At 42.0% G+C, this 17,472-nt stretch overlaps 2 protein-coding genes across 2 annotated transcripts; one reads left to right on the top strand and one right to left on the bottom strand.

Annotated features, from left to right (window-relative positions):
* The first annotated feature begins 1,621 nt into the window (after positions 1-1,621).
* On the top strand, positions 1,622-11,002 carry LOC133019638 (protein-tyrosine sulfotransferase 1-like). The gene is made up of 6 exons (XM_061086188.1): positions 1,622-1,863; positions 6,608-7,226; positions 8,250-8,408; positions 8,567-8,820; positions 9,613-9,814; positions 10,415-11,002. Exons 2-6 carry the CDS (start codon positions 6,819-6,821, stop codon positions 10,448-10,450), a joined length of 1,059 nt encoding a protein of 352 aa, XP_060942171.1. The 5' UTR covers positions 1,622-1,863; positions 6,608-6,818; the 3' UTR covers positions 10,451-11,002.
* Positions 11,003-11,366: 364 nt separating this feature from the next.
* LOC133019855 (pinopsin-like) lies at positions 11,367-16,322 on the bottom strand. Its single transcript, XM_061086435.1, has 5 exons — positions 15,980-16,322; positions 14,676-14,844; positions 12,924-13,095; positions 12,594-12,827; positions 11,367-11,546 (listed from the first exon to the last, which is right to left on the bottom strand). Exons 1-5 carry the CDS (start codon positions 16,311-16,313, stop codon positions 11,367-11,369), a joined length of 1,089 nt encoding a protein of 362 aa, XP_060942418.1. The 5' UTR covers positions 16,314-16,322.
* Between the last annotated feature and the right edge of the window lie 1,150 nt (positions 16,323-17,472).

Below are 17,472 nucleotides of genomic sequence, written 5' to 3'. Positions count from 1 at the left end.
GATCTGAAATGTTTCTAGCAATATGACAGAGAGAAATTATAAATGTGTATAAACAAGAAATACAGTAGCACAAGTATAGGCCTATTAGCATCCAGAATATAATCAGTACAATCATAGCAGACCTGTATTCAAGGTTATATAGAAGCATCACTGACAAAATATTCTTAAAGTACCCAAACTACCAAAAGTACTTTGTGCAGAACGGCACATTTCAGAAGAATTGCTTTATATTCTAGTATAAACTTAGTGGAGCGATTGTCACTGATTATTTGTAGGTTTTATTTCCTGCATTGAAACAAACTTTTTGAATTTGAATCCTCTGGCCTGCGAACACTTGGATGACACCACAGCAGCAAGTATGGACACATGTTGTGTTGAGCTTTTTTTGTTGTTTTGACACATTTGAAGAATGTGGGTCACCATTTACTTTGATTGTATTGGATTTAGCTGCAACACTGTTCAACCCTGAAACTTCCATATAGTGTTGTGTGGACTCGAACCCTTCACTTCCCCTCAGTGGTGTATAAAGTACTTTAAAGCCATACTTGAGTAAAAGTACAGATATCTTACCTGAAAGTGACTTCGGTAAAAGTAGAAGTCACCCCTCAGAAAATGACTTGAGTAAAAGTCTTAGAGTAGCTCATATTAAAAGTACTTAAGTATCAAAAGTATCTGGTGTTGAAATGTAGCAAAAGTACCAAAATTAAAAATGCAAAGTGCTTTTTATAGTAGGACTATACAGACACAAAACAACCCAAAATGTTCCTCAAGATTTATCTCAACTGACTGAAAAATTAAAACAACAATATGAATATAATGTATAATTTTACAAATTTTGAACCCTAGATGAGAGAGAGAGAGAGAGAGAGAGAGAGAGAGAGCTGCGCCAACCTCCGCTGCTCAAGTAACAAGCCAGTTTGAGAATGTAAGAAGTAGAAAGTACAGATATTTTTGTTCAAATGTAACGTGTAAAAGTAAAAAGTTGTCAGGAAAATAAGTACTCAAGTAAAGTACAGATATGTGAAAAAAGTATTTCTACTTTGCAGTGGTGGGAAGTAACGAGGTAGAAATACTTTGTTTCTGTACTTAAGTAGATTTTTCACATATCTGTACTTTACTTGAGTATTTCTTTTCCTTTTTTACGGCTTTTTACTTTTACTCGTTACATTTGAACAAAAATATGTGTACTTTCTACTTCTTGGTACTTTTACCGAAGTCACTTTCAGGTAAGATATCTGTACTTTTACTCAAGTATGGCTTTCAAGTACTTTATACACCACTGCTACTTTGTTACTTCCCACCACTGCTTCCCCTCCACCCCACTCCAGTGGTGAGTAGAGACTGGGTGGATTCTCTCTCTCTTTTTAGGGGGTGGGGGGGTGGACTCTCCCTTTAATCCCCACACTGAGGTTGCATTTCCCCTGTGGCCTTTCAACTGCGAGTAAACGAATCGATGAGGCAAAAGGAGGAACACACGCTTTACCACAGCGGCAGGCCCTGCCCCCTTTTCCACGCCTCCGCCAATGGGAAGCCCTGGAGCGCTGACGCGGACCAATCAGCGCCCGGGGATCCTCCGCTGGTGCTCAGCCTCGGTACTGTTGACGCCTCCGCTTCTTCACAAGTTGTGTTGCTGCTGCTGCGTCGTGTTGCTGCGTTGTGTGTTTCCTGTGCGATCGAGGAACCGGAGAAATGGCGGAGAGGTTCCCTCGGTGACCCCCCCTCACCACCTCCCGGTTGTGTGTGGTGTGAGGGCGGCGGAGTGGCTCTTCCCTCCCTCCAGCACCCTCCCCCCCCTTTTTTTGGTGAATCTTTCCTGGGATCGATCTTCACTTGTGTGTGTTTTTCTCTCCTCGTCACGTTTCGGTGAGTGAATTCTATTTGTTATTTACCCGGAGTGTGTGGTACCTGCGACCGGGGACGAGGCTGGTCTGTGGCCGGGTGGAGTCGCTCTGACAGCGGGTCACTCACCTGGAGGCTGCCCGGCGAGGAGCATCATGGAGCCCGGCCAGATGTGCGAGGCTGGCTGGGCCTCCGCCTCGCAGCTGTACAATAATCCTGTTTACACACACACACACACACAGACACACACACACACAGCAGTGACCTGAACATCTGCTTCACCACACAGTTTGTCCTGCAGCTGGACATTCACCTTTAGGACACTTAAGGATTTATTATACTCTTTCCTGCCTTAATGCAGAAGAACGACCAACATCTGACAATTCTGAAGTCGATCATTTGATAAATTTGTTTGCTTTCGTTCTCAATTACACATTTGGTCGATAATGAAAAGCAGAACATTTGTCATGGACACAGAGCTGCATGGATTAGTCAGTTCAAAGAAAATGTGAAAAGTAATAATATAATATAAATCTAATGCATTTCCATGCAAAGATTAAGCCACTTGGAGAATTAGGCCAATGGTTTTAGTTGAGCTTTGCTGCTTTTTCCCTCAACATAGTTAAAGGATTTACCCAGATCACAAAAAATGTTTCTCACTTTAGGAACACAACTAAAACTTATTTTCAATTTCATTCATTTGATAAATTTGTTTGCTTTCGTTCTCAATTACACATTTGGTCGATAATGAAAAGCAGAAATTTGTCATGTACACAGGGCTGCATGGATTAGTCAGTTCAAAGAAAATGTAAAAAAGTAATAATATGCAACTACTTTGATAATCAATTAATGATCATTAAGTCTTTTCCAAGCGAAAATATCAATTTCCTCGTCCCAGCTTCTCAAATGTGAGCATTTGATCTTTAGTTCATCACATATGGTAAAATACTGAATGTCTTCAGATAAAATGAAGTGTTCCTCCCTGTACACAACACATTAGTAATTACAGATAGATGTTTGCTTTATTGCCATTGATGAAAGCTATACCTTGGTCATTATTAGGGCCCGAGCACTGACTTCAAAGGTCAGGTGAGACCCTATTGAAATTGTAAGGATTATTATTATTATTATTATTATTATTCAGGCAAATGAATTGGCTTTTTGAGGGCTTTAACATGCTCAACTTCTTACCAAAATTTGCAGAAAGTTAGAAAGTGGTGAAAATTTACGTATTCTGGAGAAATTTTCATTGATATTGTCTTTTCTGCCCAGCCCTAATGGGGACTGTTATTTAACAATAGACTTAAAAAACAGAAAATTCACTCTGTTCTACTCCACCACTTTGCTGATGAAGGGGAAGTGAAGTGTTTGAGTACGAAAGAAACACTCAGGGGCAAACAGCGTCTCAGCCAAATCCATTACAATGGAAGTAACCGGAGATCAATTCTTCAAACGTAAAGAAAACAACAGAAAGAATAACATACAATGTCTCCATACTGCAGCTGTGGTGTCATCCAAGCGTCTTTAAGCCCAGACTTTTAAATTCTACTCGTAACAGAGTCATTTACACCATGTTTTTAGTTAAAATCACCTCTGTTATCCTCCCTTTGTGCCGGATTTTGTGTGTGGATCACATATAAGACAATGTTTTTCGTGCAAGAATTGCTCACACACAGATACACATCCATTGTTGAGCATTAACGGAAACAATAAGCTCTTGCAGTCATGATGTTGGAGCTGCACAGTCCCTCTCAGTATCACTCCTTCAACAGGAAGTCGATGCTCTCTCCTGGGAGGAACAAGGAGGCTTTCTTTTCAACCTTCTGGTTAAAGGTGTCACCGCTGTGCACCAGGGTCACCGGTTCAAGGCAGAGCTCAGAGGCAGTTGAACTTCATATGCAATCAAATTTCCCATTTTTATTTTTGCCACTGAGGGGAAACTAGTTCTGGAGGACTGTATTAAAAAGCGGAAAATGTGTCATGGACACAGAGCTGCATGGATTAGTCAGTTCAAAGAAAATATGAAAAGTAATAATATGCAACTTCTTTGATAATCAATTAATGATCATTAAGTAATTTCCAAGCGAAAAAATCTATTTCCTTGTCCCAGCTTCTCAAATGTGAGAATTTGATCTTTAGTTCATCACATATGGTAAAATACTGAATGTCTTCAGATAAAATGAACAAACACAACACTAATATCAATGTTGTGCAACCATGCAGATGGTTTTTGAGAGAGGTTTTTGAGATATACATCTACAGAGTGGCTCCAACACAATACAATCAATGAACTCTTTATTTGTGTTGCTCGAAACACTGAAATTAGGTTGTAAAATTTAGCCTAACCCTTCAGTTCTTTTTTAAAAACCCAAAGAAAATTCCCAAGTCCCAACTCTATAGGATGAAGGCAAAAATCTCAGTGTTATCTGGAAAAACTGGAAAAGTCAAACCTTTTCTGCCCATAGTCCAAGTTTCTGCCACTAGTCCACCGCCTCTCTTACAGGTGTCACCACTGTGCACCAGGGTCACCGGTGCAAGGCAGAGCTCAGAGGCAGTTGAACTTCATATGCAATCAAATTTCCCATTTTTATTTTTGCCACTGAGGGGAAACTAGTTCTGCAGCACAAAAGAAAACAAACCAGCTCATTAGAAATACACAAAAGAAATCCTGGGAAGCTTTTAAGGGAATGGCTGGGAGGGTGGAGGACTGTATTACTGTATATTAACATATAAACCTTGGTTTTGGGGAAACTGCAGACGGGTTTATCCTCGTTAGAATTGCCCTTGGGCAGGAAGTCATGATGGCATCACTCTGGACGGATGTTAATCTCAGGTCTGAACGGGGTCAGGGTTTCCTCCCCTGTGAGGGGATGAATGGGACCCGGGCTTTGAGTTTCCTGACGACCTGCTGTTCAGAGGTGTCAGTTTGCTGCTTTCGGCCTCGGCTGTAGTCCGGTGACAGACTGTTATTGCTCGTCGCTGTTTGATTGGAGTCCTAGACGTGTTTGTTCCTGATCAGAGAATACAGTGGCCCTTTCTAGGTCAGTTCATTTTTTGAGTTGTCAGTCTGATAATACTTGTTTGGTTTGGTTTCTTGCCAAGTTTTGTTTGACTTTTTCAGTTTTTCCCGATAACACTGAGATGTTTTCCTCCATCCTATAGAGAGGGGGCTTACATTTTATTTGGAGGGTTAGGGTAAATGTTTCTAGCTAATTTCAGTGTTTCGAGCAACACAAATAAACAGTTCATTGATTGTATTGTGTTGGAGCCACTCTGTAGATGTATATCTCAAAAACCTGTCTCAAAAACCATCTGCATGGTTGCACAACATTGATATTTGTGTTGTGTTTGTTAATTTTATCTGAAGACATTCAGTATTTTACCATATGTGATGAACTAAAGATCAAATTCTCACATTTGAGAAGCTGGGACAAAGAAATTGATTTTTATCGCTTGGAAATGGCATAATGATCATTAATTGATTATCAAAGTAGTTGCATATTATTACTTTTCCTATTTTCTTTGAACTGACTAATCCATGCAGCTCTGTGTCCATGACAAATTTTCCGCTTTTCATTATCGACCGAATGTGTAATTGAGAACGAAAGCAAACAAATTTATCAAATGAATGAAATTGAAAATAAGTTTTAGAGGCGTTCCTAAAGTGAGAAACATTTTTTGTGATCTGGGTAAATCCTTTAACTATGTTGAGGGAAAAAAGCAGCAAAGCTCAACTAAAACCATTGGCCTAATTCTCCAAGTGGCTTAATCTTTGCATGGAAATGCATTAGATTTACATGCAAAGCCAGTGGATACCGCTGGACTTAGCATGGATTAAAACAGCATCTTAGTTTCCCTGCCAGGTCGGGATGTCCTCATTTCCAGCTGACTTTCCTCTTACGCTTTGATGGTCAGGCTGAATCTCATGCCCAGGCTTCTCCAGCACAGTAAGCACAGGGTTTCCCACGTGGCATCCAGATGTGAGGCTCACTAAACATCCAGTCTGAGAAAGAAAGAAACAAACCTCTGAGAAAGGGAGGCTTGTTCAAAATGTAAAGCTGCTGGTAGTTGATAGAGTCATGGTTTGTATGATTTTAGAGCTGTAATGTATTTTTAGTAAAGAAACATTCACCATTAATAAGTTGTGCTGATTCAGTTCTTTTGGCAAGCTTGTTCATTTTTTGTGCTAATGAGAGGAATCGTAGTCAAAACTGTTCACGTGCACAAGAGAAATGGGGAAGTTGCAGGAGGGCTGCGTCAGTAGCAACCTGATCGTAAACAAATCGCTCTGCCTTGCGGTGTGGCAGAAACTGTCAGTGACAATGAAAACAGGAGGAAGTCGTAATTAGTGGCCTCACATACACGGCCTCGGAGAGTGTCTGCATTTCATGCCGCAGTGAAGTTTGATATGGCTGAAGAGTCTGCTCCTCCCCAGAGGAAAGATGCAGAGCAGCTTCTCTGAGGACAGAAACTGGACTCATTTCAGATCCCATTAAAGTGTGTGCAAGTGTTGTTGGCACAATACCACAGCAGCCACCATCACACTCAGCTTGCTGATGCTGTAATGGCTCACTCACGCAGGGCAGTTACTCATTTACTGGACATTTAGAATAAGATGATTTGTGTCTTTTGTTAGTCAACAAGTTGTGAAATTATTCTGCAGTAGGATTCACAATCTCAGAGAAACCGAGGCATCGACTGGTTTTAAGGCAAAAAACGGATTCCGGTGCAGCTCTAACATGTTCTTCTCATGTGTTTGGTGCTGTAGGAGTGATGGATAAGAGACATGCTTGGCTGTGGAGTGCAGCAGGCCCGGATCCCACTCTCCAACACCAAGACTGCAGACCGACAGGGGAGTGAGGGGGCCCGGCCTCCGTCAAGCCACGTCCAACTGACCTTTACTGCAATTGAAGACGTAAGCACGTGCCCTTGAATATTATTTTATGTCTTCCTGACTCCCAAACACACAACCGGATACCATGAGGAACACCAGGTCAAACCTGCTGCTGGGCTTCGTGCTCCTCTGCTCCGCCTCGCTGCTCTACCTGGGCATGAGCGGGATCGAGTGCCCTCCAAAAAGCCACCGCTACCGATGGATGGAGCTCAACCTGGCCTCAGCCAATCAGAGTCAAACCCTCACCGAGCAATTCCCTGAGGACACGCCCCTGATCTTCATCGGAGGTTTTCCCAGGAGCGGCACCACACTGATGCGTGTCATGCTGGACGCCCACCACGCCGTGCGGTGCGGGGAAGAGACCCGAGTGATCCCTCGCCTCCTGGCCATGCGGGCCACCTGGAGCCGCTCGGTCAAGGAGAAGATCCGATTGGACGAGGCGGGTGTCACCGACCAGGTGTTGGATTCAGCTGTGCGAGCGTTCCTGTTAGAGGTGAGCTGAGCCCGAAACACACTTTACACAACCAAGTTTTCAGATGAACAGATGCAGAAGGGATGTTTGCTATGTTACTAAAGGCAATTGTTAATATACAAATAAAGTTTTAAACATAATCACTTTAGTGTCATTATTGATTCATCTGATAATTGTCAGAACATATAAGGGTCTATTGGGTTATATTGACTTTTACAGCACAGTTAGTCTTATTTTTTGGGAGTGAAGTCTCTAAGCATCTAGAAACATGTAAAGGGTTGTTAAATACAAGAGTACAAAAAATGTATATGACACATAAACTATAGAGGGGATTATTAAAGGAAATTTTTTCGAGGGAATACATGTATTTGCTTTCTTATTGGGACTAAGATGAGAAGATGCCACCCATGTAATAATGCCAGTTGAATATGCAGCTACTCCTGGCAGGTACTTGGCTTTGCTTCGCATTATGACAGAGACCAGATTGCAGAAGCCAACCTGGATCTGCCCAAAGGAAATGAAATCTGCCCCGGAGCACATATAAAGTTTATTTTTAACATGTCAAATCTTGTTTGATTTGTACAAAACCCTGATTGAAATGACCAGTTGTGGTTTTATCGAGCACGTGCGGCAGTTTATCATTTTCACACAATTTTGGGATCAAAGCATCTCCGGTGGTTTTCAGGTTATTAAGATGTGTAAAATGTGAAAACAGTTACAATATAGTTTGAGAAAATCCTATCCCACAGATATCCTTACCATGTTACACAATTTGAATGATTGATTATCAATAATTGATTACAAACAACAAATTCAAATGAGGTAAGGAAGGAGTAAAAGAAAAATCCTGGGTTATAATTTGTGTCTTGGCTAAAATATTTCTATTTCTATTTAATAGAATAAATGTCCATCTATCTTACAAATAAGACGAAATATTTATACTTGATGTCTCAATATAAACAATAAAAATGCATGTATTAAAATTAATGGATTGAAGGCAACAACTCTGCCGTTTCTTGTTTTTATTTTTTACATGTGTTTCAGGTGATAGTCGGCCATGGAGAGCCTGCACCTCGCCTCTGTAACAAGGACCCGTTCGCCCTGAAGAGTCTCTCATACCTGGCACGCATCTTCCCTAAAGCAAAGTTTGTGCTGATGCTACGAGACGGACGCGCCACCGTCCACTCCATGATCTCACGCAAGGTACGCTGGTTCCCTTCATCATCGTGGCTGCAGGCAGTAACATTTCATCACAGGCTTCCTCTTTCCATCAGTCACACCACCAAATTATTTGAGCATTTCTGCATTTAGAGCCTGTCATGATCAGGTCTGTTGTGTTTTTATCATCGCTCCTTTCACAGGTGACCATCTCTGGCTTTGATCTGACGAGCTACAGGGACTGTTTGACCAAGTGGAGCAGTGCAGTGGAAACAATGTTCAACCAGTGCCAGGCAGCCGGGAAGGGCAGATGTCTCCCTGTTAGCTACGAGCAGCTGGTCCTCCAACCACAGGAGGAAATGAGGAAGTTGCTTCACTTCCTAGACCTGCAATGGGACCCATCAGTGCTGCACCACGAAGAGCTGATTGGCAAGGCCGGTGGTGTGTCTCTGTCCAAGTGAGTATTTGGCATGTGAGCAGACACCAAGCTTGATTCTGACCCTGCAGATGGTTTCAGTTTCACATGCTGAGGTTTGCAGATATCTACCTCTGAATATGATCTCCCGGAAAAGTAAGGTGCTTCTTATCTTTCCAAATTCGTGCTGAAGTCAAAGTTCACTTCCCAGGCCGCTCCTACTTTCAGATATATCAAAACCTCAGCATAATAAACTGAGGCTCCCTGCATGCCTAGATGAAGGTGAACAAGACGTTTTACACAAGTGCATTTAACTATATGCACTTGGGTAAGACACGAATCGGAAAGCCAGACAATGGAAACACAAAACAACCACAATGGACGTGGGCGGCACTAGATGTTGACAATGAAACGAGAAGCTTAACTTACTGTGGTCAAGTAATGCGTCACATGGGAAAAAAGCATTTTCTTTATGACAGGGCTCTGTGGGAGTGACAGGAAGGCGACAGAGGTAATTTAAAACTCTATTGATTGATTGATCCGCAGCAGCAGGTCAGGGTGAGGGGAGTCAAACCTCAGCCACAGGAAACCAGGGCAGCAGTTTCTAGTCTACTTCTTATTGAGCTATGTTTTCTATCAATGACATTTCACAAGGACACAGAGAAATGCAGATCAGCGTGAAAATGTTTCATGGAGTGAAGTCCAGACTTAAGACAATAGATCCATGAGTCTATCTCTTCTAGATTGGCTGATAATAATTATCTGTATCTGAGCTTTTCCTTGTAGCATCACAGCCCAACACACTTGAACTGAGCTCATGTTTTCCTGGTGCAGGGTTGAGCGTTCGACGGACCAGGTGATGAAGCCCGTGAACACGGACGCGCTCTCCAAGTGGGTGGGACACATTCCTTCTGACGTGTTGATTGACATGGCAGAAATCGCCCCCATGCTGGCTCGCCTCGGCTACGACCCTCACGCCAACCCCCCCAACTACACACGATCAGAGCCCATGGCCTCTCCAATAAACTACTCACAGGTGAGCGTAAAGGACACATATTGTGCTCATACTCAGGGTGATCATTTTAATTTGTGTTATTACGCATCATTTATCTCCTTTACAAATGTTTAGCCTATTCATTTTTTAAATCCAATTAAAACAATTTTTTGAAGGGGAACGAATATTTTAAAATAGTTTTTAGGACTGGACAATTATAGATATGTTTTATATCCTGTAATTTGTTGTGTTGTTAAGCTTTGTTAAAGAGGCTTGTTTCGTCTACCAGTTCAAACTCCAGTCACTGGAAAACAGCAAATTCTTGCATTTGAGAAGCTGGAAAAAGTGGTTTTAGTATTTCTTGATGAACTATCAAGAAACTACCGAGAAAACACCTAAAATTAAGGCACCTTGCGTAAGAGCGGTTCCTCCTTTATTGACCCAAGCCTAATCAAAGTAAAATGGAGACATGACACTTTAATATAGTATCTGTGTGAACTGTGTGTCTGTGTGGACTGTGTGTCTGTATTTTTACAATTGTCCAGTTGAAACAAAACATGACAGTCGTAGCAGCGTGATGTACGATGGTCTAGATTTTATGTTTCCACTCATCAGTGAACGTTGTTTCTTATCCTTCCTCAGAGTTTTAAAACAGCAGAATCTCCACACCCCAGTTAAACAACAGGGGAGAAAGCTGTTGGCTTGGCTTCGCTGTTCCACGACATGGATGCACCTTAAACACAGACCAGCTAAGCAGCAATTACACCTCATGAACATTTCTATAGTGTCTCATATGTATTTTTGAATTGTTCGTAAGACTTGAATCCAGCGGCTCTGTCTGTTTTAAAATACAGATTCACGGGGTGGTTCGGAGTTTTATATCTCATGTGCTGTATGTGGTTAACCTGAGACTCACGGCAGTTCAGACATCATCACGCTAATCACACCTCGTACCTGAAAGTATTTCAACGTGTCTGTCGGTCGTTATGGCTTCACCACTAATGTGAATGTGTCTCTACACAAATCTCCTTCTCACTGAGATTTCAGTCAGTGTCCATGAAGCATAATGACTGTATATTTTTCAAGATGTATGTTTATTTTCTTAATAAATTATTTTGCCGTCGACCAATCATTCAGGAAATTGAAAGTTGTTTATTCCAAACTGAGAATTTGTAATTGTTGTGTATCGCTCAACACAAAATAAAGTCATGCATAAATGTCACCTTATAATGTAGTTCACGTATTTTGTAATCGGTCCAATGTGTGCGGCTCACAGCTGAAACACAGTGTCCTCCACTGATGACAACACAAAACAACCGGACAGAAAAAAACATTCTTCCATGTAGTCAAACTTGTTTTTTCTTGACTTTAATTTACTGAACATTACCCTAAGTGTAAGTGGAGTGCTTGAAATGGGAATGATGTTAAATTGAATTACAGTTTAAAGTGTAATCAAACCCGTGAGATTATATTGGCAACAAAATGAGCTACATCTCATGCATTAACACTGGACTGAAGTAACACAGTGCATTTCTACTCAGACAATGAGGTCAACATGTCTAACTATTAATAACCTTCCATATGGAGGGTGTGGCTATGGCAGGACACTGGGTGACGTGGATGCTGCAGGTATGTGTTTTGGTGAATGTAGCTCCTCTGTTGACAGGTTGCGAGGTTGAGGCCACGCCGCCTCGCTGCTGGGCAGAGTGAGGTGGCCCGGGGTGGGCGGGGCTTCTGAGCTGCACCTGATCATGTTCAGGAAACATCTGGAGAACTGAGCGACACAAACACAGGAAGTGAAGAGCAGTGAAACACGTGATGAAGAGACGAGCACTTTCAGAGCAGCACTGGCATGTTAAAGCAACAGTATGTAACTTTTTACTGAGCAGCAGCGCCCCCTGCAGCCACACAGGGTTATTAATCCTGTTAGGCTCTGTGTCCCAGGATGACAAGCTTTTCATGTAGATAAAAAAACTAATTCCATCAATCTGTTGACCCGAGATCTGGCTGTGTCGTCCCACTCACTGAGCTGAGACACAGCTGAGCGGTGGATATTACCCATGATCCCCGGCTTCCTGAACCAGAAGAGCTGCTGCTCTAACAAATCCACCAAACTCTGTTCGGAATTCTTCATATTTTGAAAGTTTCCTGCTGAATATTAAAGATAAACTCTGGCTTTTAATAACCACTCAGCAAAGTTTTGAAGCTGCTTATTTCATGTAAAACTGTTGCAGGGTGTTGCTTTAACTCTACACAAGAACATTTCCACTTTCAGGAAAGAAATCTCTTTGATCACAGCAGATGTTAAATGTGAATTGTGTCGTCTAAAGCAAAGATAAATGTGAAGGGTTAGACTTTATAAACCAGTGCTGGATTACATCCTAGCTCTTTGTCTGTGGCAACAGTCTGGTTTTAGACTTCTGAACCGCGACTGCATCTGTAGTGAGTCATATACAGTTTTAAGCAGATGTTTGTTTTTAGTGGGAGAGGAAACAGAGATGAAAGAAAATAAAACACTTGATTTGGTGACATAAAAATTGTATAAAACATCCTTGAAAACACAAGTGGATGATAAGACAACCGCTCTCTCCTCACTTTTAAGTGGATGTTTGAAAGTCAATGTTTGACGTTTGTTTTTCTGCTCCATTTATTTGCTGTGGCCTCTCGTGTTCAGCAGCTTGTGTGTAATGTGTAATTGAGATGAAGCCGGCTGGAAATCAAGTAATATGAGTCATATTACGTATTTAACAACTATTAACTGGTGGGGCCTCTAAGGTTTCCTGGAAGGACGCATGGAGTATTGACACTGAGCTGCTGTTACCTGCTTGTTGAGCAGCACGTAAATAAAAGGGTTGAGGACGGTGCTGGCCTTTGCAAGGAGGGCGGGGATTAAACTGGCAGTGGGCGGCAACATGCCCGGCCGTCCAAAGGAGGAGAGCATCGCCACAACACCATATGGCATCCAGCACAAGAGGTAGCCCGTCACCATGGAGACCACCATCAGAAGGATACGGCCCTCCCTCTGCTCAGCTGACGACCGGTTAATGTCGGTGACCTGGAGCCAGCAACACGCACACACACACACACACGACAAAGTGAGCATGGAGAAGTAGGAGCTGGACGTCACACTGGGGTCAAAGGTCGAGCTCACCTGCCTCGCCAGCTCTCGTACGGCCAGTAAGATTCTCCCGTAGCAGAACAACATGAGCATCAGAGGCAGGAGCAGGCAGAAGACGAACAGGCAGCTGACGTAGGAGCGGGATGTGGCCGAGCGCTGATGCCACTGGACCGAGCAGGTGGTGCCGTGACCCTCGGGCCCGTAGCTGATGTCACATTGTTTAACATTAGTATGTTCCTGTCCTGTGTTGTTATATGTTTAATATTTCTCTTTTTTTCTCTCCCTGGAGTCATTATGATCACTTAAGTCGAAATCCGATTTATCAAAACTGAGTTGTACTTTTATATGTAATGAAAGAGTCTAGTTGAAGGGGGGCCAGGTATTTCCAATTTGGGATTTTATCTTCAAGAGGAAAATATGAAATCCAGTTTAAAGTAATAACATGTTTAATTATTGTGTGTGTGTGTGTGTGTGTGTGTGTGTGTGTTTCATTCCTGGCATTGAATCAAACATTGTGTAGGATGCTGGACATGTAATTGGCCTGTCTGTGTTAATTGTGGCCCCTTTTAAGAAAACCCCTCCACTTAGTAATTGATTTATTGACTAGAGAGTTATATGACACACTTAAACAAATCATGAAATAAATAGATAAATATCCAACATTTTACCAACTTCTTTTAGGTTCTTCTTGTATACACTTCATACTCACCTACCGTGGTTTATCCTCATCAGATAAAACAAATGAACAGTGGTGGGAAGTAACAAAGTAGAAATACTTCTTTACTGTATTTAAGTAGATTTTTCACATATCTGTACTTTACTTGAGTATTTATTTTCCTGACGACTTTTAACTTTTACTTGCTACAGCTGAGCACAAATATCTGTACTTTCTACTTCTTATACATTCTCAAAACTGGCTTGTTACTTGAGCAGCGGAGGTTGGTGCAACGTGCAGCTTTACGCACTGCGCACCTCTCTCTCTCTCTCTCTCTCTCTCTCTCTCTCTCTCTCTCTCTCTCTCTCTCTCTCTCTCTCTCTCTCTCTGTCTCTCTCTCTCGCTCCTGCAGAAGCTCGGTTCAGTCTTTATTATTAGGGCCCGAGCACTGACAGGCACTGCCAGACGTGAGGCCCTATTGAAATTGTAAGGATTATTATTCAGGCAAATGAATTTGCTTTTTGAGGGCTTTTATAAGGTGACTTTACATAATTTTTTTAGGGGAAACACCCAGGCAGTTACAAAATAAAGCTAATAGACACAAAAGGTTCATTTGGTCTATTAGTTTTCTTAGGTAGAATCAAGAGGCACTTGTTTATTCTGATTCTTTGTTGTCTCTAGAAGTTCAGATGCATTTGTCCAATACTATTTTTACCTTAGCATCTCGGGTTCAAAATTTGTAAAATTATACATTATATATAGTGTTGTTATAATTTTTCAGTCAGTTGAAATAAATCCTGAACTGAACAATTTTGGATTGTTTTGTGTCTGCATAGGCCTACTATAAAAAGCCCTTAGCATTTTTAATTTTGGTACTTGTACTTTTACTTTTGATACTTAAGTACATTTCAACACCAGATACTTTTGATACTTAAGTACATTTAATATGAGCAACTCTAAGACTTTTACTCAAGTCATTTTCTGAAGAGTGACTTTTACTTTAACCGGACTCACTTTCAAGTAAGATATCTGTACTTTTACTCAAGTATGGCTGTCAAGTACTTTATACACCACTGCAAATGAATGATCTATAGAGTGAACTGTGGCGTTGACATTGAGAGAGTACAGACCTGCTCCAGCCCAGCAGCGGCGGCAGGGTCCACACCAACGAGTAGAACCAGGAGGCTGCCACGGCAACCCTGGCCCTGCGCTGCTGAGAGGAGTCTGACTGGGCGCTGTGGAGCAACGCTGAGTATCGCTCAAAGGACAGCAGAGAGAGAGACACCAGGGATACGATACCTGACACAGAGAGAGAGGGAGAGAGAGAGAGAAAGAGAGAGAGAGAGAGTTTTGTCTATTTTGTTGTATTCATTTCACTGAGTGAGTGTGGTGTTATTTTTGGGGGCCGCTCTAATCAAGGATGACAATACAAGAAAGTCACCACATATTTGTGTTGTGACACTGATTCCCCCTTTTCTCTATAGCAGTTTTCATCCCAGATAGATGTGGACCACTTCAGACACCTTGTGGCCGGAACAAAAGGGATGTGAACCTAAAGTGGCCCATGTGGTAAATGGTGACTGTGGCTTATAAATATCACAAAACTAATTTGGGTTACCTTTGACACCTTTGGTTGAAATATGGTATTGCTATTACTATGAGATCTGCCAAACAGGAGCAAACCACCCAAGTGCCAACATTCTACGCAGTATGTGGGCCGAATTTGGGCCAAAACTATTTTCTTATGTGGGATATTGACCCAAGATTGAGTCAGGAAGCCTTTCTATAACTGGAAGAAGGAACATAACATATCTGCCACAAAGCTCTGATTTTCTTGGAGACAGATAGAGACGATAGAACAATGATGTGATGTGATGCCATTGTTTAGATATATTTGTCCAAAAGCTCCACATGAAGACGAATGGCACGTGGCCACTGTGGGGAGATTACAATACTCCTTGTTGCAGGAAACGCTCAGATATAGAGATGACAATCATTTTTGAATCACTTTTTTTTGGTCTATATTCGTATTTATATTTGAACTTTAAAAAGTGACCCAGAGATGCCCTGGTTCTCATTTAATTTTTGCTGCTAACATCACAAAGTGTGACTAGTTGGGGCAATGTGTACACATGTGCACACTCGCTAGTTTCAAGTCATTCCAGCCATATCTGTAAAACAAACAGTGTGCACAAGGTTCAATTAAATGTCTGAGTTACATGATTTAAAGCGATAAAAAACAACGGTTGGCATGAATACAAGATAATAGACTATGACTCTGAACTGAAATGAGTTTAAGTTTAAGCACTTTTGTTCTTTCGTTTGAGATGCATTAAAAAAAAAAAAAAGATTATAAAGTGTGACAACATGCTCTGGTCTCCACCACTGATAAACACAGATTAATAATAAGCTGTGGAGCCACATGACCACTCACCGAAAAGTGCATTGGAGAAACCGTACCACCGGCAGCCGTAGGAGCCGGTCAGCCACCTGCCACGCACACTGGCTGCAAAGCTGAGCGGCGTCCCGAAGATGCAGACGAGCATGTCGCTGGCGCTGATGTTGATGAGCAGCAGGTTGACCGGAGTCCGCAGCCAGTGGAAGCGGGAGAACACCAGCAGCGCCAGGAAGTTGCAGAGGAAGCCCAGCACCAGGATGACCCCGAGGAACACGGCCACCATGGTGTGACCGGCCAGGTTCAGCCCGGGGTCCGACCCGGAGCTCTGCCCGGTGCTGATGCTGTTGCTATGCTGCGAAGGGGTCACCATGGCAACCTGGTTATCAGAGACAAATCTGAGACAGGATGAGGTGTCCCTTAAGAAACCAAGAAAGAAGAAGGAGCAAAGAGGTTGGGGAGTTTCCTCAGACACACACTGAGCATATAGAAATATGGCATAACCACAAGATGTTGAAGTAGCCCCTAGCTGTGAAGGGAAGTGGGTTAGTTCCACCCAACTGTGCAGGAAGTCTGTCTGCATCACTTTATGATGCAACTCAAATCCAACAGCCAACATTTGTGAAAATCACATCAGATTCAAAACAATTAAAATCAACGGAAATATTCTTACTTGAGTGAAAATGAAGAACTCCCCCCCCCCAAAAAAGAAAGAAGCAATAAAACACAGATGCAGTCAGTGATTTTTTAATTCAGATGGCCATTATCACACACTCTTCTTTCTTCTGATCTGTTATTCTATAGACCAGATTGGAGTCCTACATAACTGAGCCAGCTTATCAATAATACAAGAGGATTCAGGGGATGCTGAGGGCAAATGAGACTGGTGATTATTACACTGTGTTTGTTCCTACACCTTAACCTTTAATTTCTTGAGTAGAGAAATCCCAAAGTTGTAAATATCTGAAGGTGTAGAAAAGTCCCTGAAACAAACACTCTAATATTACCTACAGGCAAGTAAGATGTTGCATTTAACTGAGCTACAAAAGAACAGTAGGCATATATTTTAGCAATCCAGATGCAATCATAGTCAACCATCTAATCTGCGTGTGTTTGGACTGTGGGAGAAAACACACAACATTTACACACATCCACATGCAGCAGGACAAAACAACATGGTTTCAATCTTTCATACGTTAAAAGGATCCAATGAGGGGATAAAGCTGTGTTTTTTTAGTGTTGGAGTTTTATTCAGACAAATACAAGTAGATTTGTATACATAGATTTGAGATCTTGACTCTGGAATAAAAGTAGAAACTCTAAACATCCATATTTCCTCAAGCACATGAAGTCCAACCACTCCAGTGACACACGTGGATGTAATGCTGAACTCGTACCACTGGAGAGAGCTAGTTCTCTGATGTGTATCAGCTGCAGTGAAACCTGCACCTGCTTCAGTTTAATGGGATACATAAATAAATAAAACCTTAAAGCTGCGGAAACTTATTGTGTGGAAACGTGTTTCTCATGAA

The sequence above is a fragment of the Limanda limanda genome, chromosome 14 (genome assembly GCF_963576545.1).
Source record: "Limanda limanda chromosome 14, fLimLim1.1, whole genome shotgun sequence".
NCBI lineage: Eukaryota > Metazoa > Chordata > Actinopteri > Pleuronectiformes > Pleuronectidae > Limanda > Limanda limanda.
Note: the sequence above shows the minus strand (reverse complement) of the source record. Positions and strands in the feature narration are given on the sequence as shown.